Raw genomic sequence first — 27,313 nt, forward strand, 5'->3', positions numbered from 1 at the left:
GCGAGAAACCGCGAGCTTACAGCTCTCGCGCTAAAAGCCCTTCCTGTAGTATTGTAAAATGGCGCATTGTTATCACCGCACCTTCGTAACTAGTAGTTAAGTTTATATCTGCATTGCAATGAAGAAAGAGAACATGCACGCCGCGATGTAACGGTCATGTTATCAGGTGTTAGACTGAGCAGAGAATTGTATTAATTTGCGCGCGAGCTTTTGGTTTGAAAGCTCGTCCAGTAGACATCGCTTGTTAGCATAGCTAGCACTAGCATTTTGCATCATTTTGTTTAAAAGTGAGCGGTACATTTTGCAAGTGAATAACAAGCACAATGGGTTACTTAAAGCTCATTGAAATCGAAAACTTCAAGTCGTACAAAGGACGGCAGATTATTGGACCCTTTCATAAATTCACGGCGATCATCGGTCCTAATGGATCTGGTATGTTTCCTCATAAAATACGAGGCTGTCCAAATTCATAAAAATGAATAAGTAGTCGTGATGTTTTGCACAATGAATTGGTGCATATTAAAAATAACAACAAACGCGTATTATTACAGTATTGTAAGCATGTTATGCACGTCTGATTAGATAGGTTTTGAGATTTGTGACTACCAGAGGTGGTTTCTCACTAGCTGACTATAGTCTAATCGCTTTTCCCCCTTTTTTAAGAATATGCAAGGTCACAGTACAGAAGGCCTTGAGTGTGTTTATCTGCTGTGATACAGTAACATTACGAAACACTTGTACTTTCAATTTTTGTGCAATGAAAATTTAAAATCTTTTTCAGGAAAGTCGAATCTTATGGATGCCATCAGCTTTGTGTTGGCAGAGAAGACCAGCAATTTGCGTGTGAAAACCTTGAAGGATCTCATCCATGGTGCGCCCGTTGGAAAGCCGGCTGCCAACAGAGCCTTTGTCAGTATGGTCTACCAAGAGGATGATGGGGAGGAACGCTCTTTCACTAGGATGATCATTGGTACGAACATCTTCTGGAAGTCATAGAGTGTGTGTGTTCACATATGTCGATATGGTGATATATTGCCTAGGGCTGCAGCTATCGATTATTTTAGTAGTCGATTAACCAGTGAACTAGTTAGTTCAAATAATCGAGTAATCGGATGAGGAACATGAAAAATTAAAATACCTGAGCTGAGCCTCAAACGATATAAAAATAAATGAATAAGGTTCTATGTACAACAAAAGAACAATTGGCTAAATTACACAGCAAAAGTCCCTTGGCTTAAATGCTATAAAATGCTAACTTTTCTTTTATTACAATGCTCTTAGCAAATGGTTCAGACACATATTCCCACAAAAAACAGCTAAATATACCTATACCTATAACTAAATTACGAATGCATTAAAAAAAATGGCGCAAACAAAAACTTAGCTTATGTTGGTCTTAACATGGAGCAGCTGGATTCAGCCATGTGAAATGAGGCAGACTCGAGGGCAGTGTATCCACCCAAATCAATAAAACTGAATGCAAACACTTTCAAAATAAACCATTACAACGCCACTTTAATTAAACGAATACTTGAAGCAGCAAAATTTAATTTGAATCTTTTTTTCTAACCGAATACTCGAGTTAATCGATTAATCGTTGCAGCACTAATATTGCCATACTTTGTACCCTAATAGGTTGTCGATATGTTGCCGCCAAGAATTGGTATATCGTTTTCAAAAGTTGTCACAAAGGAACCACTGAGTTGCTGCCAGAATTTTCCGCTAGACCCAAATTTTCCACTGGAATAGTGTCAATTCGAACTCATTGGCTGCCATTGACGGTGCTGGATGTCCAATTCAATTTGACTGGAAGGGGGTGAATGAACGTATGGCACTTGAACATGATCATACAAAGCTAGTCCTCTCAATTTAACTGAACGTCTACGTTTGTCAGTGGCAAGCATTGAGTTAATACAGACATTCGTTTGTTGAAGAATAAAACGATTGTATCGTATAATATTGTAAATTGATTTTCTGACCCATCTATCTGTAATTGTTGTATTGCCGTATTGTGAGATAATCATATTTGATGAGGAAGTACCTCGAGGATCCCATCCCTAGTTGTGTGACTTGTTGAATGACTGCTGAGTGCTAACACTTATTAGTTGAACTTTGTTGAATCTTTTGATTGTTTTTTTTTTTCCTGGCAGGTTCCTCTTCGGAATACCGCATCAACAACAAAGTTGTAGGACTGCCGGATTACAGCGAGCAGCTGGAAAAACTTGGCATTCTGATCAAGGCTCGGAACTTCTTAGTTTTCCAGGTGAGTAAGAATACAATTTATGAGCTGTTTGTGAAGTATATCAATTGCTTTTTGGAGCAGGTTAACAATCACTCACTGAATTACGTAAAATGTGCTTTTTACACATAGTTATCATCTTCATTGTCACAATGTCTATAGGGTGCCGTGGAGTCCATTGCAATGAAGAACCCCAAGGAGCGTACAGCTCTTTTTGAGGAGATATCACGCTCAGGAGAGCTGGCCCAGGAGTATGACCGGAGAAAGAAGGAGATGGTGAAGGCAGAGGAGGACACACAGTTCAACTACCACCGTAAGAAGAACATTGCTGCTGAGCGCAAAGAAGCCAAACAGGAGAAAGAGGAGGTGACCACTCTCATAAAATAATACTGTAGAAACAATTAAATAAACTTGATTGAGAGCTTAATTTCCCCCCTTTTAAAACGACATTGAATTTACCTGCCAATTTCTTTTCACCCTTCACTTTTCCTCCAGGCTGAGCGCTACCAGCGACTGAAGGATGAAGTGGCGAGGGCCAGTGTCCAGTTGCAGCTCTTCAAGCTCTACCACAACGAGACGGAGATTGAGAAGCTGAACAAAGAGCTGGGACAGCGCAACAAGGAGATCGACAAGGACCGAAAGAGGATGGACCACGTGGAGGAGGAGCTAAAAGACAAGAAGAAGGAGCTTGGGAGGCTGATGAGGGAGCAACAGACAATTGAGAAAGAGATCAAGTAAGTTTGTGTCTCAATTCGCTGTCAAGGGCAATAAATATTTATGTTTTCAATATAAATTCCTCTTTTATTACCACAACACTTACTCTGTGAATATACATACTGTATACAGTACCGAGCAGTGAACGAGTTAATTGTAAATATTCTTATTTTCTTACTTTTTTTAAATTACAAAAATAAGTGAAATAAGTAAAAATTGTTTAATTATACTTAGAAAATATATATTTTAAAAAGAAACAAAGGAAATTACACCATGAATTTTAAAAAGTTAAAACAGACAAAGCAGTAACTATTTTTGATTTGTTTAAAAATTATTTTTCCTAACAATGAGAGTAATATAACATTAAATAGCATAATTTATGTACAAGGAGATGAGTCGACGTATCACAAAAATAATAGATTAGTCAGCTTTTAAAACAATCGTGTGGCAGCCTTAGTGTCGATGTACGTTTCATCGTGTTGTTTTCCCGACTCCTGTCCGCAGAGAAAAGGACTCTGAGCTCAACCAGAAAAGGCCGCAGTATATTAAGGCTAAAGAGAACACCTCGCACAAGATCAAGAAGCTTGAGGCGGCACGGAAATCATTGCAGAACGCCCAGAAGATGTACAAGAAGCGGAAGGCGGACATGGATGAGCTCGACAAGGAGATGAAAGCGGTGGAGCTTGCCAAGCAAGATTTTGAGGAGCGCATGGAAGAGGAAGCGCAAAGCCAAGGCCAGGACCTTACCCTGGAGGAGAACCAGGTACCGTTCATATTGCCACATATTTAACATTTGAAAGATTATTTGCCACTTTTAAATCACAATTTTTGACTAGGACTTTTCTAAAATGGACAGATCTTTTTCCATGAAGGACTTGAAATAATTCTGCATTTTTACTTTGCAGGTCAAGCAGTACCATCGTCTGAAGGAGGAGGCCAGTAAACGTGCTGCCACACTAGCTCAGGAGCTGGAGAAGTTCAACCGTGACCAGAAAGCTGACCAGGACCGCCTTGACCTGGAGGAGAGGAAGAAAGTGGAAACTGAGGTAACCAGCACCCTGGTGATACAAATATTTAAATTCAAGCAATAAATAATGTTCTTCCCATCCAAAACTACTTGCAGGCCAAAATCAAACAGAAGATTCGTGAGATTGAGGAGAACCAGAAGCGCATAGAGAAGTTGGAGGATTACATCACCACGAGCAGGTCTGCCGCTCTGCTCTGTAATATGCTGTTTTAATTGAATCGTGCTACATCATTCCTTCATCCTCGTTTGCTCTATGACTATGTAGGCAGTCTCTAGATGAGCAAAAACGTATGGAGGAGGAACTGACTGAAGAGGTGGAAATGGCCAAGAGGAGGATTGATGAGATCAACATGGAGTTGAACCAGGTAGATACAGTAGTATACGCACTTAGACTTTGCCAAATCATACCTACGCAATTTTAACTCTGTACAGTGGTACCTCGACATACGATCGCTTTGACACACGATCTTTTCGACATCCGACGTAAAATTTGACTTGCCATTTGTTTCTACATCTGACGACATGCTCGAAATACGACGACATGACAGCACCGCAGACAAATGCACGGCGGATTTTCTTTTGTGAGAAATCAACACAAAAGATTTCAAAAAGGGTGGTACAGGTGATGAAACAAAGAAAAAGGTGACGCTTACCTTTTAAATGGAGTTGCAAATTATAGAAAAATATGAGCGTGGGGTAGGCCTGAACGATATTGGAAAAAACTATTGCTGCGATTTTTTGGGGGGTTTGCGATATTATATTGCGATATTAAAATTTTATTTTATTTTATTTATTTATTTTTTTTTTTAAAGAAATTTTCACTAGATGACTTGAATAGCTGTTTGGAAAGACTTTGGATGACTCACAATGACCAGTGTATATTGATCCCTCGTTTTTCATGGTTAATGGGGACCAGAACCCGCCGCAATACGTGAAAAACTGCGAAGTTGCGTACCCCGCCCCCCAAATTTTTATTTTTTTGTGTGTGTGCTCAATGTATTTATTCAGATTTTGCATTGGAAAGAGATACATATCAGGCATGTTTTTTTCTCACTTTTTCCCCAAAGTATGATTTTAAAAAATGTATATACATATTAATAAATGGTTTTAAGCACTTCAAATGTAATAATTATGATCAGTTTTAAATATAACTGTCCAACCAAATCATTTTTGAACAAGAATATAGTACTGTAGTAGAAAAATGCTTGGCTTTATTAAATACTTCTGTTTATCTACCTTAGCTGAGACTCGTGGTGGACATGTAGAAATTACAAACTCCTCATGATCACTTCTGGCATTTAATTTATGTCTCAAACGTCTCCACACGCACACACATTCATTCCAAAGCAGCTTCCTTGCAGAAAATGTTTACCCAGTTAAACGATGATTGACAGCTTCTGTGCTGTGATGTCCGCTCCTTTGGCAAGATCAAAGATACCAGCATCGTTAACTTTAATAAGCAAGTGCTGCAGTGACTGTGAGGTTCAAAGAGCGTGTGAGGCTCTGCGCAGAGCAGAAAGCAGGGCGTATGTGGATTAAAAAAAAACAAAAAACTATCGCACGTGCTCGCGATGGGACTATCGCGCACGCACACATCGCGATGGCGATGTTTAAACGATATATCGTTCAGGCTTAGCGTGGGGTGCGCATCCGTGAACTGGCTCAAGAATACAACTCCACGGTCCTCTTCCGACCACCGTTCGCCAGTCTTTATAAGTTAAACTGATAATTATTATTGTGGTAAAATCGCCAAAGAAATCGCCAGCTTTGACACGTGTTTATCATTTATTTCACAACTTATTCAACACAAAACGCCTACTGTCTGCCGCAATTGACGGGGTTCTCAAGAAAACATTGAAAGGGAAAGTGAAACTGTGAAAGGGAAAGTGAAACTGTTTCTGGCACGATAGCCCCGTGGCGCGTTCAGGTACAGCAAAAAACATCCGCCACATTAGAACCCGATTTGTTACATTATTACAGGAATTATTGTATTATTATTATATTTTTCCGATGTTTATTTGTAATGTATTCGTTTTACTATGTGTAATTGCCATTTGTAATAGTACCAGCAGTATTTATTAAGGATTTAGTGTAGGTTTTTGGGCTGTGGAACGAATTAATGGAATTATAATGTATTCCTATGGGAAAATCCTGCTCGACATACAACCATTTCGACTTACAAACAAGGTCCTGGAACGAATTAACTTCGTATGTAGAGGTACCACTGTATTTTTGTTGGTGATATCAATTTTGAAGTATTCAGCTTTCTATGTCATCTTAGTGTTCCTTGCTGTTGGATGATAAAATTTAAAAACTGGTACAATAGTTTTGTCCTGCTATTTTAGATTCGACTTCTGAGGTTAAAAACTACTTGGCTAATTTTTGTTTGCATTTCAAGCTGTGTCAGTTATCCGCTATTTATCTTGCAGTGTAATTGTGTAAAAAAAAAGGGTAGTTATATAGTGTGAAATAAAAATGCTGGTAATTCGAAGAAGAAATAGTTTTTGAGCATTCTTATTCCTGTATCGCAAATTTTCTCGAATCATCATGATATCGTTTTGAGGCTGGATCGCCCACCCCAATACACACACGCACACACACTCAAAATGACCAATGACTGCGTGTTCAAACTGTCCCATTTGCTTATCCATCAAGGTCATGGAGCAGCTCGGCGATGCCAGGATCGACCGACAGGAGAACAGTCGACAGCAACGTAAGGCTGAGATCATGGAGAGCATCAAACGACTCTACCCAGGCTCTGTGGTGAGGCGCCAAGTTTGTCACGTAAAAGCAAACAGGATAACACGACTGATATTAAAGACACACTGTTGTTATTCTTTCTCCAGTATGGCCGTTTGATTGACTTGTGCCAGCCCACGCAGAAGAAATATCAGATAGCTGTGACCAAAGTCTTGGGAAAGAATATGGATGCCATCATTGTTGATTCTGAGAAGACAGGCAGAGATTGCATCCAGTACATCAAGGAGCAGAGAGGAGAGCCTGAGACCTTTTTGCCTCTTGACTACCTGGAGGTGAATGACTCACTCCTCCATGATTGCGTATCAATACGATAATAACAGGGCTAAAACTAATGATTATTTTCATAATCGATTTATCAGACAATTAATTAAATGATTGAACAGAACAATGTTACTTTTTCAATCACCTTCACAATTTACCCTAAAGTTGTTTTAGACATGTTGTAAGTAACAATAAAGAATAAAATGGATGACTACGTAGTTCCTTCAAAATAAATATTTTATTACAGCTTTCTGATTTAACTTAAGTCTACAACTGTATCGATTATAAATTTGTTGGCAACTAATTTATTGATCGATTTTACTTTAATCGCTTTCATCGATTAGTTGTTACAGCCTTATTAAGACGTTAGTTTGGACAGTAAGATGTCAGAAAATTGGCAAAAATGTAAATTGTTGCAGATTTTTGTTACTTTTTTGTTGACTGAACAAAAATATGAGCAGTTATAAGTATGTTATAACTTCAAGAATTTAGATAAGTTTGAGGTGAAGAAGGTCCTAAACGATTAATTGGTTATCAAAATAGTTGTCGATTAATTTGCCAATCGATTAGTTGTAGATTAATCAATTAGTTGTTGCACCTTTAGATAATAATAATTAAAAACATCAGGTGCAAATGAATGGATTTAAGCTCATGAAGAGCAAATTTATATGGATAAATCTTCATCTCTAAATCTCTCAAATGTAGCATTGATTAATTTATTTTCTTTTAAATATTATGTTTCAAAAAGGAAAAATAATACTCATTTTTAAATGTATTTTTTGTTTAATAACTAAATATATAATAATTAATATTTGTATTTTATTTTTCACTAATATTAAAAAAAAAAAAAAATCAACTATTCTCGTTGTAGTCTTCAATCTTTCTTTAAATCTTATCTTTTATATAAATTTTATTTTAGCAAGAAACATGAAGTCAATGCACCAGGATTACTTTCACGGGCCACAAACTGACACTTGTGCTTGAGTGGTGTGCGAAATTTTGACTAAATGTTTAAACAACTTTTTTTTTAATTGAAATTCCATGACAGTGTATTAATAAAGATGAGTTTAGTTGTATTCAGCTTAACCAAATAAAAATATGCTTTTTTTTTTTTTTTAAAGCACTGTTTTCTTTTCAAATATTTTTTAACTACTTCTTAATGTAATACTATTTGACTGCTAATGTTCTAGATTCATTGGCGGCACTAGATGTCTCATCCATCTTGACTCCAGCCTCTCCCAGTCATGAGTGGATGTGACTTCTAGCACTGTCAATGACAGCCAGGGACTAAATGTTGGCCATTACGGTGGTAGTCAAAGAGTCCTATATATTTTTAAGATGGTTAAAATTGAGAACCACTGGGCTTGAACAATTTTCACTTGATGTTGACTTCGTGTCGTCTTGCCTATTCCCAGGTGAAACCGACAGATGAAAAACTTCGAGAGCTGCGAGGAGCCAAGCTGGTGATTGACGTGATCCGCTATGAGCCACCTCACATAAAAAAAGCTCTGCAGTACGCATGCGGCAATGCGTTGGTATGCGATAACGTGGAGGACGCCAGGAGGATTGCTTTTGGAGGACCGTACAGGCACAAGGTACTTTCTAAATTTTACAAAAAGTTTGGGCACCCAGGATGACTTTCTTTCTATAAATCATTGGTTGTATGAATCGGCAATTTCAGTTAATTATCGGTATATCATATAGCAGACAAAACACGGTGATATTTGAGAAGTGAAAAAGAAAGGACTATTAAGGGGTTATGGACTGTGTGCAATCATTATTTAAACAAAAGAAGCCAAGTGCATAAATTTGGCAGTGCAACAAAAAAAAAAACAATATTTAGCAGATTCTTCTTTTGTATAAATAACTTTTTCAAGCTTTCAGTGAAGGTTTGTCTGGATTCTGGTTGAAGGTAATATGGACCATTATTTATTTATTTATTTATTTTTTTTACAAATAATCTCCGGTTAGGTCAAGTTTGATGACTTCTGAACATGGGCAGTCGGCTTTAAATCACACAACATGTTTTTGATAATATTCAGGTCTGGGGACTGAGATAGCCATTCCAGAATGTGTACTGATGGGGATTTCTTAACAACTTTCTTTTATATCCAGACCGTCGCCCTGGATGGAACCCTTTTCCAAAAATCGGGAGTTATTTCAGGAGGAGCCAGCGACCTGAAGGCCAAAGCCAGACGTTGGGACGAAAAAGCAGTGGACAAGCTCAAAGAGAAAAAAGAGAAACTTACTGACGAGCTCAAGGTCATTTGGATAATCTTTGGCTAAACTTACTTTTTCCTCTCCTTCTTTGAACATGCATGTGATTGTTCTTTAACATTTCTTTTTCTTAAAATCCTATATGACACAAGAATTAAAGGAAACCTATTCGATTGTAATAAAATTTGGCTCGATAAGTCCACGTTAAATGGTGGGTGAAGATTATTTTGAGTCAATACAGCTGTCGTACAATAACAAGTGACTAGTTTGTGAGGCCGCAATGTGTCTGTCATGTATTGCAAACCCTTTTATGTCTACGCCTGGGGAATTTATTGTGCCACTCGATCAAAATCATTGGCGCCGTGCTTCTGTGAAAACCTGAACAGACAAGGGAGAAAACAATGTGAATCCTCTGAAATTAGAGTTGAAATGACTGAAATTGCATTGATTTTGACATCATGTAACCAATTTTAGATAAATGTTTTCTGAGAAATAAGACATTCTTAACAACAACAAAAATCACAACATTTAAAAAAAACAACATTTGCAGTAAAAAAAAAATCTTTGACACCCAACTTAATGGTTGAACAATATTAGTTTTGAATTTTCTATACACAGGAAGAACAGCAGCTTCCTATTTATGAGGATGACGCCAACCCCGTCCTCTCTTTGCTGTTTTTTAGGAGCAAATGAAGGCCAAGAGGAAAGAAGCAGAGCTGCGTCAGGTCCAGTCGCAGGCGCACGGCCTTCAGATGAGACTGAAGTATTCCCAGAGTGACCTGGAGCAGACCAAAACCCGCCACCTCTCTCTCAACATGCAGGTCTATCTGCCTCGTTCTTGTTCTCGCCTCCTTTTCAAGCTTATCAACACATTTTGTGGCCTGCAGGAGAAGTCCAAGTTAGAGAGTGAGCTGGCAAACTTTGGTCCCCGCATCAACGACATCAAGAGGATCATACAGTCCCGCGAGCGGGAAATTACTGACCTCAGGGACCGCATGAATCTGGTATGCGACTCATAAAACGTGGCATCTTATTAATTTATTCACCGCCATTGACAGCTATGGCCGTTCAATTCATTTTGACCAAGATGAGCTGGCTCCAACGAGTTATAACAAGCACCGGTGGTGCTCATGTTTCTCCGTGGTGTTCAGGTGGAGGATGAGGTGTTTGTAGAGTTCTGTAAGGAGATCGGAGTGAGGAACATCCGAGAGTTTGAGGAGGAGAAGGTGAAGAGGCAGAATGAGATCGCCAAGAAGCGGTGAGTTAATTAATAAAGCGGTGCCATGAGATGTGAGTGTCAAGCTCCATGATTGGTGGTTATCTTAAACTTTCTCACTCCCTGCCAAACTGATGCCTATTGTTAAAGTTCACTGCTACCATGGAGCGTTCATATATACATTATTTTATTTAAATAAAAAAGTGGCTGAAATTTTGGGCCACATTTTTCTTCTTTTTCTAAATATTAGTGAAATGAAATGGGGATTAATCATGCGGAAAATTTTGTCTCAGTCTTGAGTTTGAAACACAGAAGACCCGCCTGGGGATCCAGGTGGACTATGAGAAAAACCAGCTGAAGGAGGACCAGGAGAAGGTGATGATGTGGGAGCAGACCGTAAAAAAGGACGAGGCGGAAATTGAACGACTTAAGAAGGTATGGATGTGGGGATCATAAATTTTACTGTTTTACCATCCTTGCTTTCATTTCCTTAAATTTCTCCAGATATTGCATTTTCAAGTTTAATTTTTATTAACTTTCCATTAATTTATAAATGTCTCAATTAATAATGAGTGTAACTGCAATAGTAATTAATGTTGTTAAATTACCAGAAATATTCATTTGCCCCGGAAAGTAGGGGTGAAGCAGAATATCAAATGGTGGTATATTGCGATACCTTGTATCCCATGTTCACCCAAAATCAACAGAAAACGACCCGTAAATACCCCTAATAGGAAGAGACCTAGAGAAGCCCCAGAATCAACCGATGTTCCACGCTGAACTCTGGTCTTTTGCTGCGACCTAAAGACCACATCTTTCATGATCATTCCACTTTACCCTGCTACATTTAACATTATTCTGCATCATTCAAGCATTGTACGCATTCTCTCCAAATATCTACAGGACTTCCAATTTTTAAATACAATATATTTTTCTTGTTCCGTTAGGAGGAACACAGACACATGAAAATCATTGATGAGACAATGGCTCAACTGCAAGACCTGAAGAACCAACATCTCACGAAGAAATCTGAAGTCAACGATAAGAACCACGAGATGGAGGAGATCCGCAAGAGGCTGGGCGGCGCCAACAAGTGAGCTGCCGCAATCTTCATACATAGAACTTTTCTTTTGAAGAGGGTGTCTGATACAAGTGTTGGTGTTTTCCAGGGAGTTAACGCAGCTGCAGAAAGAAGTGACTGCCATCGAGACCAAACTGGAACAGAAGCGCAGTGACCGTCACAACTTGCTGCAAGCCTGCAAAATGCAGGACATCAGATTACCTCTTCGCTCGGGAACCATGGACGATATCAGTCAGGGGGAGGTTTGTAACAGCGCTGTTGCAATAAATGGAAAAACTGCCACTTACTTTGAATAATTCTGATTAGGGAAGTTCCCAGAATGACGAGTCTAACAGCCAGAGAACGTCCAGTAGTGTTCTGGCTAAAGAGGCGCTCATTGAAATCGACTACAGCAACCTGTCTGAAGATCTGAAGGTGAGGTCTTCCCCATGTGGAGTTTGTAAATGATATTTGCCTCGTGGCCAAAAAAAAAAAAAAAAAAATCCCCGTTTCTTGCAGGATGCTTTGTCAGAGGAAGAGATCAAGGGTGAGACGAACACGCTACAGCAGCGTCTAAACGAGCAGCAAAGCATCCTACAGAGGATCAGCGCCCCCAATATGAAGGCCATGGAGAAACTGGAGAGCGTCAGAGACAAGTTCCAAGAGACCAGTGACGGTGAGCCTCCGGTCGGCTTCTGATGATGGGGCGAGCGCGAATGTGTGACGACGCTTGCTTTTGTCCCCTCAGAGTTCGAGGCTGCTCGCAAGCGGGCCAAAAAGGCCAAGCAGGCTTTTGAGCAGATCAAGAAGGAACGCTTCGATCGATTCCATACCTGCTTTGAATCTGTGGCCACCAACATTGACGAAATCTACAAGGCCCTGTCGCGCAACAGCAGTGCACAGGTAATTTGGATTCTCGCTTCACTTAGGAAGTTGTAAATTTCAAGTTGAAATTTCCAGATCACCTTTCCTAGTATTACAGGTAAAGAGGAACAAAAAAAACCCCCTACATACACAACAAAAAGTGTACTGAAACACATTCAAAGCGATTAAAGTGTGTGGAAGGGGTTGGTCCCCATTCTCATATTTAAAATATATTGAAATATGCCAAGTAAAGCGGAACTGAAGCACAGTCAGTGCGGTCTTCGGGAAGCAATGAGGAACAGAAACATCATGCTCAACTCATGCCTCTCAATAAAAAACCAACAATACCTGACTGCGGCCGACAGCCCCTACAAACTACGCCCACATAAAGCTACGTTAATTATCACATCTATATAGAACTAGATGCGAAATGACAGACTCGGCGGCATTAGCACATGTATAGAAAACTAGATGCGAAATGACATACTTGCGGGCGTTAGTAAACAGCCGCCATCTTAAAGTAGTAGACTTCTCTGGAAGGCTATTGTAGCGAACCTTCCGAGCGAACCTAATTAACTTTTTACCTAAAATACTCCTAAATCGGCAAAATCTTGACTGGACTTTATCTTTAAATGATGAAAGTTTTAAAACTTGCACATGTCGAAATTAGACAGAGGTGAAATTATGGAATAACGGGAGCAATTTTAACAATTTTAACGTTTGATTAACAACATTAAATGAATTGAATGTAGTTTAGAGCTGCTGATACAGGATGGGGACTTAAGTATTTTATTTAATGTTTTGAACTGTTAACTTGATACTGAAATAGTAGTTCATTCTAGCCTGAGAGGATTTTTGTATAATTTTTGTAACTAATGTATGAAACATTAAAAGCGGCTAATACCGGGGTGGGGGGCATCAATAATCGATTTATAATCAAATCGTGGCCTCTGAATCGTAATCGAATCTTTAGGTGCCCCAAAACCAAGATTCCCACCTCCAATGGAGACAGAGATCACAAAAAGAAAGATTCCCATCTTTCATCATAAAAAAAGTTTGTTTTTTTTTTTTTTTTAATTCTTTAGTTATGAGCAGTTGAACATCATGAACATTTGTCTTTGTCGTGAATAGGGATGGGAATCGAAATCCGATTCCAATTCGGAACCGGTTCTGAGTGTTTCGAGGCCTCGACATCACAATGAAAAAGCCTGAACGATCCGTTTAACGATTCCTAAAGACGCGTATTGCGTCGTGACGTGTCTTGTTGTCCAGACGCATCAAACTAGCATGGCGCCAAGAACCACTCGCTCCAAAGTTTGACTACACTTCACCAGGAAAGAGTGTGAAAATGAAAGGTTACGACGGGTAAGCACGAGCATTGCAGCCATAAACATAACAATGACAGCACGTAGGTTCAAACGCTCGAAAGTGTGTCTTCACTTCACGAGGAAAAATTACAACAAAGCGACTTGCAGTCATTGCAAGGTGGAGATAACTGCATCGGGGGGGAATACGACTGCGCTGTCCTCACAGAGAGGCTAAGGCTCAGTTCTGGCTATACAGCTAGCTAAACTCCCAAATGACGATGTAGAAGACGTTGGTATAATTTGCTGACTTTATTCAACCATCACTTGAAGAGTGAAACTAAGAATAGAAATGAAACAAAAATCAATTTCGTCCCCAATAACAAACAGGTTTGCATCAACGTAAATCAGCGATGATTAGCTGCTAATAACAGTATGGTTAGCATTCGTTCGCTAGCATTAGGACATCGTTCAAACCACTACACTACTGGATTTAAGTGTCCGATCGCGAGTGGAAACACAACAACAACAACACAAAAGATGATACATACAGGCGTTGCCTCTGTAGATATGAACATTAACAAAGAACGTAGGCTCGTAGAAGTGTTTCCCTCTCTCACTTCGCTCGCTCACTTGCTTGGATGCGGCATTTCTTTGGGTGCCCAAACTGCGGCCCGCGGCCCAAATATGGCCCGCCTCCACATTTGGTCCGGCCATTTTGAATTTTTTTTTTTTCTCAATCGTGTTATTTATTTCCTGGCCTTTTTCCTTGAAGAATTCAGAGAGGGTTATTTGGTTATTATCTATTTAATTAATAGTGTTTTTATTATTAATTATTATTATTATATTATTATTTTTATTTTATTTACTTTCATTCCGTGAAGAATCCAGAAAGGGTTATTTGATTGTGGCTTTCTGAAAAACAATACTTTTTTACATTTATGCACTTCTGCAATCGTCACACTTTTTCTGTTACAAACTGACCCCGGCCCCTCATCAGAGAAAGGAAAAGTTATGTGGCCCTCACAGGAAAAAGTTTGGGGACCCCTGCTTTAACACATATTGCCAAAGGCAGAACAACAACCTATCTGCCAATATATACCAATATTTTTTATTTCTATTAGATAAATGTTTCAGTAAAATGTTACACATTCTTGTGTATTTGCCACTTATTGCCACAGTTAACATTGAGGCTTTGGGCCTCTTTTGATCTCGTTGTGAGTTTGTAAGGTTGTGAGTTCTGATTAAACAAACTCGATGCCAATCAAAACGTTTGTTCTTCTTTTTCCCCAAATTAGAATCGATAAGAGAATCGATAAAGAATCGAATCGTTAAGCAATATCGATAATGGAATCGGAATCGTAAAAATCCTATCAATTCCCATCCCTAGTCGTGAATGAGTTAAAAGGGGCAGAACACACCTTGTGTTGTATAATGACGTTCATGTGAAAGACTTTCTCTCTGTGTACAAAATGGCAAATTTCTTAACATCTGACAATAGAGAAAATAATGTATACACACAAAATGGCACTGCGTATGAGAGCAGGCATTCCTGTGAGGACTTATATACGGTAGGTTATATCCATGCACAAACACTAATCTTGCTGTACTTGATCAAAATTGTGTCGGTCCCTTTAAACAACAAACAAACTTTCTGCTGTTGTTCACATGAAAAGATCATAATGTGTTGTTCTTTGGTAGGCTTTCCTCGGTCCAGAAAATCCAGAGGAACCGTACTTAGATGGCATTAATTATAACTGCGTTGCTCCCGGTAAGAGGTTCCGACCCATGGACAACTTGTCTGGAGGAGAGAAAACTGTGGCTGCCTTGGCACTGCTCTTTGCCATTCACAGGTGAGTCCAACTCAGGAGACTGGAGTTGTAACAGCAACTGTTCTGTAAAGCTGCACATGGGTAAATTCTCTCTCTCTCGCTCGCATCAGCTATAAGCCCGCACCCTTCTTTGTCCTCGACGAGATTGACGCCGCGCTCGACAACACAAACATCGGCAAGGTCTGTCCTCCATGTTAATGAGTATTTTTTTCATTCCGTCGTCGTCATTATCGCAAATGAATCCTCTTGTTCCCGTCCAAGGTGGCGAATTATATCAAAGACCAGTCGGTGGAGAACTTCCAAGCCATCGTCATCTCCCTGAAGGAGGAGTTTTACACCAAAGCGGACTCGCTTATCGGGGTTTATCCAGAGGTACGTAGCTTTATTTTTAAAAATGTATTATTTCTTTTACTGAACAATCAAGTTCAAACAATTAACTCCTCGGCTACCATTGACAGCGATAGACATCCGATTGAATTTGATTGGGAGGGCCTGGCAAACATTTTTGTGATCTGTTGTCCCTTTTCACTCACAGCAAGGAGACTGTGTGATCAGCAAAGTGCTCACCTTTGATCTCTCCCAGCATCCTGACGCCAATCCGAATCCCAACGAGTAGGAAGAACTTTCCATCACAAGAAAGTCTCCCCAAAACTCCCATTTCTTTATTTTGTTTATTTTTGTATCTTGTAACTTGTATCTTTTTAGGTATCATCGTGTATTGTTTGGGTAGAGATATTTTTTTTAGTTACTAATAGCCAATGGTTTCACTCTTGACAGTAACCACATTGTAATGAATGACTCCGTATTAGTTCATACATTCTGTTATTATCATTATTATTAGAATCACCTGGACATGAGAGAAAAAAGTGGCGGGCACACTTGTCGGCCATAGATTTTCTCAATTGGATATAGTCTGAATTTAAGCATCAGACTTATTGTACATTTTCATTTCATTTACATGTGCTGTTACCGCATGTTTCCAGGTTTGTGCTACTAAGTGGAACCAAACTGCCATCTGAAAAATAAATGGAAAAAGCATTTTTATTAATAACAGTGACGTGTTTGTGTTCCCCTGAGTAATATTATGAATTTCCATTAGGTAAATGGCAAGCTCGATTTCCTCTCCAGTGTCGTTTGCTGACTGATTTTGCTTTCTACGAATAAAAACGAAATTATTTACAACCCTTTTGAACATGTTCACTTTGGTTTTGCAATTTGGGCGTTTGAGTGTGGTTGTTTAATATGGGCTGTCCATACTGCAGGAGATTCCATTCCTTAAGTGGAGTGTGCTCTGCCGCTCAAGACTATTTAAAGAGGCTCTCACTTTACAAGAAGTTTGCAAGGGACAGCAAACCCACGATTTAACCAATTTATTAAGGTACACAAAGAGACACAGCCAAAATTGTAGCTATTTCTCAAACATTCATCAATGGTGCAATGTGTCTGAACTGCTCTGTTAAGAACCCCCCTCCTATTTACAGTCATTATTTTCTGGGCAAAAACCTCCCATACATTGAAAGAGAACCTACAATAATTTCAACCGTTCCAACTCTCTTATGAAAACTTTTGAAGATATTCCACCCAAAAAGTTTGCGTTGGCCTCTAGAGTAATATGACTTGATGGCCCCCATTCTTGAAGGACAATCCATAAACAAATTCCCAATGAGTCCCATTAACAGTGAAAAAGAACCCACTAAAACAATAGCCGTTGGCGCCCAGTGACACTGGGACACACTAAAAAAATCCACTGGCAGCTATTTTTGATTAAAAATTTCCCACTAAATCTCATTGAGGGTTAGGGTTAAAGTAGGGCTGGGGTGTACAAACCATGGCCTGTGGCCCAGTTTTCTTTGGCCTGCAGCAAATTATGACAATATCATTTAATATGGCCCACACAAGAAGCTTGAGTTCAGCCAACATTCTTGCATTTTTCAACTTCAACACTAGATGAAGCTAGTCATTTAAACAGTGACTCTCCATTCGACTTGCCAAGGGGTCAAAACTTCAAATGTTTAAATCAAGGAAGGAAACTATAGAATTTCAGTTGATGAATGAAATCAGTAATTGCATAGTAGTCCTCATGTGTCTCATTTTCATGTGATATACATATAAAGGTTATTATCTTTAAAACTGCTGAAATAATTTTCCCTACTGTTTCATTACAAAATACAGTATCGTCTTATATTCTATTCTACAATTTCCAAAAAGCCATCATTCTAAAGATTTACAAAATGTGTGGTTAAATTTGAGAACTCTGTTTAAAATACATACAGGATGGAACAAACAAAGTACAATTAAGAGGTATTTTTAATTGGAAAAAAAGTCCAGAAATTAGCCTTTGTGTAGACAAAAAATATGGGTTATTGTGATGGTTAAGAGTAACATCAAAAGATTTGGTCAGCTGTAGAGTACAGTATACAGATACATATTAGTGATGTGATATCATGAGATACAGTGATCCTTCATTTTTCACGGTTAATGGGACCAGAACCCGCCGCGATAAGTGGAAAAACTGCAAAGTAGCGCCCCCCCCCCCAAATTAATGTGTTTAATGTATGTATTCAGATTTAGCAGTAGAGATACTTATTAGACATGCATTAAATGCTTCATTGAGTGCGCCCACTCAAATCTGCTCAAGATGCCCACTTACACACATTGAGTTGCCACAGCAACCGTTTAACATGTTAAATGATGATTGATGCATGCGGCGCTTTGAACTTTCAAGCTTCTCTGGCAAGATCAAGCCCAACATCTGTCAGACTGCCAATCATCGTTAACCTTAATAGGCAACTCCAGTGCACTGCCTGCCTGACGAAGAACGCAGCAGAGGTCATCTGTATTTATTTAAAAAAAAAAAAAATTATTTGAAAAATCTGCGATGGACTGAGAGCGCAAAGTTTGAAGCACGAAGTAGTGAGGGATCACTGTATAACATTGTTGAAAGTTGTTCAGCTAACATTTTTGCAACCACCTCCTGCATGTTTATACTGTATACCGTATCCCATAGATACTGTTCGTGTCAATTTGACCCAGTAGTCAAATTGGAGAAAAGGGAAGAAACAAAGTGGAGAATCAGGACACAGTTGTCGTGCTTGACATAGGACAGGGTTTCAAGGTGGCAGAACATAACTTGCGACAATAAGGTGTCAAAGTGAGACCTGGGGGCCAAATCAGGCCCGCTACATCGTTTTGTGTGGCCAGCGAAAGCAAATCATGGTGTACTTATATCGACCTCATGTTTGTAGCTCAAATGCCAAAATTGCAGATCGCCACACTAAAAAATGTTGACATATCGTCATTCATTCATTAGTGCTTCAGCTCGGGTCAGGGCGTCCCGTCCCTGTTTTCTTTTCCAATTTTTTTTTGTTTTTTAAATGACTCCCTATTTAAAAACCAGCATTCAATTTGACATGTTTGTAATATGAGGTCTTCTTAAACCAGTTCGCAGTTATGATGGCTCTCTGAAAGAAACCATTACTATGACGTGGCCCACGACCAAAAAAAAAAAAAAAAAAGTGCATGAGTCAAAAAAGAAAAAAACAAAGCAAAAAACCAAGGCTAAACTACCTGCTGAAGTGCGAGTACCGGTAATTAAGAACTGGAGGCTCCTTGACACAAAAATTGCACACAAAAATTGTCACAAAGATAGTTTTCCGTTTGGTGCTTCAACTTTAGACTTTCGGTGAGTTTCTCATACGAGCTATTAGTATGATGCTTCAAATTACAACCACAACCATAAGCGTTTGTTAAATCAATGCTTCTCTGATGATATCATGTTTGGGGACTTATGCCTTTGAAATGGTGGAACTTGTTTTTAATTCGTTTGCCTTTTCTCAGTGAGTAAATCACTGACATTTGGGGTGCCCACCATTATAACGTTATGCAGCACATTCACACACATGATTTGTGTCTTCTTGAAGTCTGGGCCGAACTTCCGCTCAGCCACGGTCAAACGAAGCTTAAAAAGTCACCCGACAACATCTCTAAACGTTAGAGTCGACCTCAAGTGTCTCATCCCTGTGCTGAGCATGAGCAGAGGGTGTTGTGGGAATCGGACGTCTCTTTCTCCTCACAGCCGGGTCCGGCCGCTCCGTTTGCTGGGGCGGCTCAGCGGGGGGTGGCACGGGCTTACGTCGCTTCTTCTTGAGGATGGCCCGAGCCGCTCCCTCAAGGTCTTCTATTGTCGTTTGCGCGTCATCGGCCGACTCGAGTTGGGCCTGGGATAAAAGATGAAGATTCTATCTGAAAGTGGTTGATTCCTATATGATGGACTTTCTATTAGAACTTACTTCATGATCCGTGGAAGTCGGACTGTCGCTGAGCCTCGGTTCATTGGGGAACTGCAATAATGAAAGAGGTTTTTGTTGTGTGTGTGTTTTTTTTTTTTTTTTTTTAAACCAGATGCTCGTCTGCTTCATATTGCAATGTGGGCAATCGTATTACCTGTGTTCTGTCTGTTCTCACTGTGAAATCCCAGGAGTGGTGGTTATCTACAGTACAAAAGTGAATATTATAATATCGGACTTTGTTAGCACTATTGAAAGATTGGCAAGTAGATAGTTAGGTAGTAGGTAGATAGAGACAAGTTTTGAGTAGTTTTGCTAAACTTATTGGCTACCATTGACAGCGACAGACGTCCAGTCCATTTTGACAGGTCGCTGCTAGCCCCTCAGTCAAATGGAAGTGAAACATGATCACTCAGTGCCACCGCTCCCAGTTGAAATGGATTTGATGTCTATCACTGTCAATGACAGTGTATGAGTTAATAAATAAGAGCAGAGTTTGAAAAGTGCATTTTGATTAGTCGCTATTTTTGTTGAAATCATTTTGTTAGTGATTCTTTTTTTAAATTTTGAGTTATGTGTGGATCTTGTTACCAACATATTTTTGTATAAGTCTGGATTTTTTTCCAGTTTTGTTTTATAAGCATTATACTGTATGTAGTTTTGCATTTCAGTTTAAATAGACTAGAATAGAACTTTATTGTCATTGTCAGCAAGGATGTTGTCAACAACGAAATTTGACGTGGCACTCCAGTATAAAAATAGGAATTAAAATAATAAAAAGAAATTGAATAAATAATAGGAAAACATACTCTAAGGCTATAAGTGAGTAATTATAGCTTGCTTGAACTGAATACTGTATGTGCATTACAGGAATAGTGCAATACGGTCCTGAAGTTAGCAGCGTCATTTGTGCGAAACAAGAATAAAATGTCCTCATTTTCTATAAATAGAAAAGCTGACAGTAATGTGCAAGTTCACAGTTTAGTGCAGGTTACACACACCAATTAAAGAGCGTTTTTGGAGAGTTCAGTTCTTGTGCATATTTAAAGTAGTAATGGCCCTGGGAAAGAAGCTGTCTCTCCGCCTATTAGTCCTTGTTTTATTAGATCTGTAGCATCTGCCGGAGGGCAGCATGTCAAAGAGTTGAGAAGGTTCCTTAATGATGTTTGGTAGCGAGAGGAGGCGATATCCTCGAGGCTGGGCAGAGGGCAGCCGGTGATCTTCTGGGCTGTGTAGCCTGTGTTGATGACTCTCTGTAAGGATCTCCTGTCTGCTGCTGTGCACCCAGCATACCACACAGTGATGCAGTATGTCAGTATGCTCTGGCTCTGTAGAAAGACATCAGCAGCTTCTGTTCCAGGTGGTTCTTCTTGAGCACTCTCAAGAAGTGGAGTCACTGCTGGGCCCTTCCTACCACTGCTTTGGTATTAGTAGGCCAAGAGATATGGAAATATGCACCCCCAGTAGTTTGAAAGAATTGACTCACTCCACAAGTGGTGCTGGGTCTGTGCCTTTCTTTCTGAAGTCAAGTATGACTTCCTTCCTTGGTTTTTGTGGTGTTCAGAAGGAGGTTGCACTGACTTCAACTTGGCAATGTTATTTACCTATTTTTTTTCTGTAATATTTTGTTTATTATGTGTCGTGTTACACATAATAACAAATTATAATTTAAATATTTTTTGTTATTAAATCTAATGGTGGACACACAAATGCTGGCCATTATTTTTCTCCCAAAAATGAACAGGAAGTGACCTGTGTTTGCCCCAAAATGAATAAACGTGCGGTTATCAACCGCTATGAAACATTCTCACACAATTTCGGCATGAATTGCATTTTCTAGTTACAGGTGAAATTAATTTAACCTTTGAACTTGAATGCATATTTTTAACTAATTCAGTAGTTTTCCTGCAGCTTGTAAGTGATAAAATCCCACTCTTTGTGGACAGTACCTGTCTCTGGATCCTCACCGGGACCGTCAAATTCTTCAGGACTGCCTTCTCTCTGCAAATGCAATCTGAAATACAACCAGATGCCCTTCATGAAGTACTTTCATAGTCACTGTGGCTCAACCCATCTGAGGTGTCTCTCACTCTGCAAAAGCATTGTTGTTGGTGTTGTTTTTGGGGGTCGTCGTCGGAAGAAAGTCAGTGATGGGCTCTGCGACTGAGGAGATCAGCGTCGAGTCGGGCTGGTTCTCCAAAAACTTGAGGGGTCTCTGGTTGGTCATATGAGGGGGCTGAGCGTTGGTGTTCTCAGCTGCGAATGGCTCTACACGATTCCCAAACAAGTCGTGCGTACGCTGAATGCAAAACGTATATCAGGGTTATTTATAGAAATTTCAGTCCAAATAACAAATGCTTTAGGAAACAACACTGGGTACAGGTGTCACCTGGTAAATGAGCTCTTCTCCAGCCTCCTCCATGGCTCTCTCCAGTTCCTCCTCATTATGCAGGTCTCCAGAAATAGCCCTGTGCATTTCACCGGTCACTTCATCCTCAATACTCCTGAGACCCGCCTGAAAAAAAGAAGCATCAAAGTAGAAAGGTGATTCTAAAACCATTTCATTTCCAATGGAAAAGGGCTTACTCACTTGGATCTCAGGGCCAGAGGCGCTCTTCTTGGTCGGCCGGTAGCCGTAATACTCTTCCTGGCGCTTTAGGAACTTTCGGAAATGATCCTGCAGTAGAAAAGTCGCGTAGAATTTTCCCACGGTGACCTCATCATCTGGTAATCAAAATGTGGTCAGTAGTCAGTTTTTAAAGGTCACGTGGCTCGGATGTCGTTGATGTTCTCACCGCCTATCGGAGGAATAACCTGATCCAACAACTTCATGCTTGTGCGCTTCCAGATGGCCTTGATTATCGCGCGAAGCTCCTCATTGGCTTGCTCAAAGTTTCCTGCTCAGAAAAAACAAACTTTTTACATGTCCACCAACACACGCAAAGTGTGACTGTGGAAATTGATTGTGAACTACACCTTCTGTTTTGATCTTGAGGGCAGTCCTAACCAGAGAAAACAATGTAGCATTGAAGGTGACCGTGCCGTCGCTGTTCAGTGGCATGTTCATGCCAACCAAGCGCTGTGAACAAAGGTTAACCAGAGTTTTATAAACCATTCTTAACAATCATTAAAATGTAGCGGTTCAGTAGTTCCTTTAGTGGTGATTGCTTGCAGAAGTTGCAGTCGACTCATCAAGAGAAAATAGATTTTGCCCGCATACGGAAATGAGAGCAAAATAAAAGTTTTCAAAGCTGGAACAACAACCTAGTTGCCTTGTTTTTAGGGGGCAAGGAGAGAGATGTAAAAGTGGGACGTGAATATCACGGATGCTTTTCCCAGTAAGTGCGAATGGCTCCACCGAGCCAACACATCCTTATTCACCACTTGAACTCACTGTGCGTAACTTGAAGTGCGCGCTACTGAGCTTTTTGCTTGGGCCAAAGCAACTTCTGATTTCGGTTTAAAAAAGCATTTTGGACTGAAACCACATTTTAAATCAAATTTCTGGCAAAAACTTTCGGCCACAAAATGTTCAGGGCATCGCTACTTTAATATTCACCTTGTATTGTACGGACAGATTCAACTCTTAAACTTTAAGATCTTATGATGTTCTTTTTTTGGTCCTTGTGACCCTGTGCAGTTTCATAATGTCCCTAGGGCGTTGGTTTGGTCTCAACTTTGGTAGGGACGATATAACGGCATAACCTGCATGTCCACTTTTTGCTCGGGACCAGACATAAGTAAGACCAAACAGATTGGTCGAACAGTGGTCAGGGCTACATTTCTCTCGAATATGAACCTAATTTATTAGTAGGCTAAATGATCAATGCAAAATAAATCTGTATTGACCTAAATATCACGTTTATTGGTTGAGGTGATACACCATTTGATTCAAATTTTTTTTTTTTTTTTTTTTTTTAAAACTACTAGAGAAACATTTTGAAAACTTCCAGAATAAATGTCTGGATTTTATCAGCAAATTTAAATTGCAACATTTGAACATAAATTATATAAACATACACAATATATACAACCTTGTTAAAAATCTCTTTACTATCTAGGAATGCAAAAAATATACATTTGCCGTAGGACCACTCAACATTGTCTGTCTAGATAAATTAAATATAACTGAAAAAAACTTCTTAGACATGGTATAACACAAATAAATAAAAATGGAGCATTACTTTAGGCACAAGACTACTGCTTTTGTCCACGAGCACAGGCAAACTTAACAAAAAAAAAACAAAAAACTTTTTACCTCGATTATGATTAATGTATGTTGATTATCTGAAGAAATGTCTGCATAGGCAGCTAATAATTTTTTTTTTAAATAACGTGCAAAATAAATAAATACATTTTAAATAAATGCAAGTCATCAGCCAATCAAACATGTGTTTGAGGGTAAAAATGGACCAGCACGTTCAGCAAGTGAAAAGGGGTAAATCTAAGTCCGAATATAATGAAAATAATTCACTTAATAGGCTAATGGTAGGTTCAATTCTATCCTACAACATATGGGAAGACAATCTAAATGACCTATTTACCTGAACTCATTGTATAATGCAAATAAGGTTGCTTAAAAGTTGGTTGGGGAAAATTTGAGCATCCTGAAAAGTTATGTCCCTACCGTCCCTATGCAAACCTACACCCTTGTAATGTCCGGTAGTGTACCTTGCAGGCTGCACGATGAGGGCAGAACTTGCCAAAGCCCAGAGGAGGCTGAATGCGTCGCAGCAGTGTCACCACATCCAGATGCTTAATTCTGCCTCTAAATAGAACACGCAAAACACAAAGCCACTAAAAACGACAATCACTTTGTACAAGAAGCAAAGATCTACCTAACCAGTTGCCACCATGCTGCTGCTCATTGTCTTTATTTTGGTGTCCAATATGAAAAAGGAAGTGAATATGAGATACGTTCTTCAGGTCTGACCAGGATTTAGGGATTTTATGCTTTGGGGTGAAATTTCAAGATGAACATTGAATTTTTTTATGTCACTTTTAATGACACTTTAAACTAATTCAATGCCCATGCCCAACAGCAGATGGTTTCACACAGACAAAGCGTAAGTATAGTCGTCCGATAAGACTTTTTGACCGATATCTACAACAACAAAAAATCTGATACCGATATCAGCGGTTATATATGCTGTCGTGGATTTAATATATTATGGCTAATTTTACTGATTCCCCTCTGGATACTTTAATAATGATAATTGTAACAACTTCAAGGTTTTCCAATAAGCTTTCTGTGAAAAATAACAGCAACTTCAACTGAAGTTGTGGAAAAAGTTTTATTGCACCACTATAGTTATTATTTAAATCAAAATAGTGCAAACATCAGTTTTTTTTTTTTGGATCAAGTATACTTGCAAAGTGCCAATAAGTCAATGCCATATCACATATGGCTCACACAGTGCTTATTGCTCAAAATAACAACAAAGGCACACAGCTTCAGTACAGTGAATGAGGTATGTAATCATGTAATGAGTTGATAATTCATTATTTTTCAATCATTTATTATTCATTCAATTTCCCAACCTTTAATGCAAATGGTCTGCTCACACAACAAATCTCAAGGACCTCAGTTTCAAAACATCTAATGGTTAATAAACATAACTATTATGCTACGCTGTGACCAGCCCTTATATATAGTCAGAAGACTTCTACATTCACTTTGAACACAACATGCATATTGGCCCAAAACCGATAATTAAAAACCTATGTCGATATCTTCGATATCATTTTAAAATGCGTTTATCGGCCGATATTATCGGGTGGCAGATATTATCAGCTCTCTTATGTTCTCTTATCCCAGCTACACTATAATATCAGACAACTGTAATAAATAATGTAAAAAAATTACATAATTTTTAATGCCTCGAACATCTAGTTTATTGTTTTTTAAGGCCTGAATTTTGACAAAACACATTTAATGATTTTTAATGCTTTTTAATGACATTAACCCTTTTTGATCAACTTAATTTAGCCGTTTCGACTTGACGATCTTAACCTATAATACTTATGCTCACTAGTCCTTTACTTTTGCACAAGTTGTTGTTCTTTAACAACAGGGGTTTCACCCATTTGTCATGTGAATGTCAGAGCACCAGAGGAACAATCGCCATGGTTACAATTCGGCTAAACTCAGCTCCTTGCTGGGAGACAGGAAGTTGGGCATTAAAATATTTACAAAAGGTCAAAATAAGTTCACATTTTCGAAGGCTATGAAAATGCATTTTTGTATCACCCTGAAAGTTCACCCTAAAGACCCTAACTTTTTGTGAGTAACAAATGAGTCAATGTGGCTTACGTTGCCTCTGGGTCATATTCTGCCCAAATCTTCTTAAACTCATCCAGATGGTGCGGACCGAGTAGTGACCAGTCACGGGTCAGGTAGTCGAAATTGTCCATGATGACAGCGACAAACAGGTTGAGGATCTGCAATAGGAGGCGGCATTTATCAACGCTATGATGTGTATCAATGAGGCAATGGCAAATGTGGCTTGATAAAATACAGACCAAAAAGGCACAGAGACAGTAGAAGCTGAGGAAGTAGAAGACGGCAAAGTTGGAGCCACAGGTGTACTCTTCTCCAGGCTGGAAGTCAGACTTGGGGTCGCACTTCTGTCCGTACATTGATGCCATCATGACTTCCTCCCATCCTTCTCCAGTAGCGCACCTGCAAATTTAGTGTGGCTCAGTTTTCCTGTTGCGCAAGTGCTGAACTCCAAGCGAGAACTCACCGGAATAACATGAGAACTGCCTGAGGAAACGTCTGGAAATTATTGTTTCGGTTGATTTCGGTGCCATCAACTAAGGCTATCTTTCCGAAAATCTAAAATGGTAAAAAGTGAGACTAAATTTATTTGTACTCATGCAAACTCCTGTGGTTGATGTGTAATTCATCCACTGAAGACCATACCTGCATCCCAATAACAGCGTAGATGAAGAAGAGCATGACAATGAGCAAAGCCACATGGGGGAGTGCCTGAAGACAGAGACAAGATGAGAGTCAGTCGTCCACCGGTGGAACTTAAATGCAAAGATGTCCACAACGTGAGGAACCTGGAAGGACTTGATGAAGGTCCAGAGTAGGTTCCGGATGCCCTCTGAGCGGTTCAGCAGCTTCACCAGGCGCATGACACGGAAGAGTCGGAAAAACGTGATGGAAACGGAAGCATTTTCTGAGGCCTGGAGATGAGATCCCAGGAATAATTTGATATGGAGTATGAGAAACAGAACGTTATAGAGTGATGATTGCCAAATGGCTGCTTACTGCAATTTCTTGCATGTGATTCGTGTCCTGCAAAGTGGAGGAGAAAAAAAACAACTGAGCAACCAAGTTGATGAAGCACAAACAGGACAATGCAATGTTTCCCCATAGCCTAATAGAGTTAATGTCACAATATTAATATGTTAATCAGACATGGGTGCCGATCCCAAGGGCGTAGGTTTGCTTTGGGATGGTAGAGACATAACACTACCAACTTTTCAGGATGCTCAAATTGTCCCCACCAACTTTTAAGCAAC

General features: G+C 39.4%; 2 protein-coding genes across 2 annotated transcripts in view; one reads left to right on the forward strand and one right to left on the reverse strand.

Annotated features, from left to right (window-relative positions):
* The first annotated feature begins 38 nt into the window (after positions 1-38).
* On the forward strand, positions 39-16,676 carry smc1a (structural maintenance of chromosomes 1A). Its single transcript, XM_057822927.1, has 26 exons — positions 39-432; positions 782-970; positions 2,151-2,263; positions 2,402-2,605; positions 2,735-2,973; positions 3,458-3,716; positions 3,859-3,999; positions 4,077-4,159; positions 4,246-4,345; positions 6,636-6,743; positions 6,827-7,012; positions 8,417-8,596; positions 9,117-9,263; positions 9,902-10,039; positions 10,106-10,222; positions 10,370-10,476; positions 10,728-10,869; positions 11,382-11,527; positions 11,604-11,757; positions 11,822-11,929; positions 12,014-12,170; positions 12,243-12,397; positions 15,364-15,515; positions 15,605-15,674; positions 15,756-15,866; positions 16,030-16,676. The coding sequence occupies exons 1-26, from the start codon at positions 324-326 to the stop codon at positions 16,108-16,110; spliced, it is 3,696 nt and encodes a 1,231-aa protein (XP_057678910.1). The 5' UTR covers positions 39-323; the 3' UTR covers positions 16,111-16,676.
* Positions 16,677-18,512: 1,836 nt separating this feature from the next.
* The window catches only part of LOC130907616 (dihydropyridine-sensitive L-type skeletal muscle calcium channel subunit alpha-1-like), a 33,499-nt gene continuing 24,698 nt past the window's right edge, over positions 18,513-27,313 (reverse strand). Inside the window, exons 30-45 of the mRNA XM_057822916.1 lie at positions 27,060-27,086; positions 26,849-26,974; positions 26,706-26,771; positions 26,527-26,618; positions 26,303-26,462; positions 26,094-26,221; positions 24,452-24,548; positions 22,757-22,859; positions 22,576-22,677; positions 22,371-22,504; positions 22,170-22,295; positions 21,871-22,079; positions 21,730-21,794; positions 19,938-19,984; positions 19,784-19,834; positions 18,513-19,711 (exon numbers count right to left, since the gene is read on the reverse strand). Of these exons, the coding sequence (XP_057678899.1) occupies positions 19,478-19,711; positions 19,784-19,834; positions 19,938-19,984; positions 21,730-21,794; positions 21,871-22,079; positions 22,170-22,295; positions 22,371-22,504; positions 22,576-22,677; positions 22,757-22,859; positions 24,452-24,548; positions 26,094-26,221; positions 26,303-26,462; positions 26,527-26,618; positions 26,706-26,771; positions 26,849-26,974; positions 27,060-27,086 (1,767 nt within the window). The 3' untranslated portion in view covers positions 18,513-19,477. The remainder of the gene's footprint in view (positions 19,712-19,783; positions 19,835-19,937; positions 19,985-21,729; positions 21,795-21,870; positions 22,080-22,169; positions 22,296-22,370; positions 22,505-22,575; positions 22,678-22,756; positions 22,860-24,451; positions 24,549-26,093; positions 26,222-26,302; positions 26,463-26,526; positions 26,619-26,705; positions 26,772-26,848; positions 26,975-27,059; positions 27,087-27,313) is intronic.

Source organism: Corythoichthys intestinalis, chromosome 2, assembly GCF_030265065.1.
Source record: "Corythoichthys intestinalis isolate RoL2023-P3 chromosome 2, ASM3026506v1, whole genome shotgun sequence".
Classification (NCBI taxonomy): Eukaryota; Metazoa; Chordata; class Actinopteri; order Syngnathiformes; family Syngnathidae; genus Corythoichthys; species Corythoichthys intestinalis.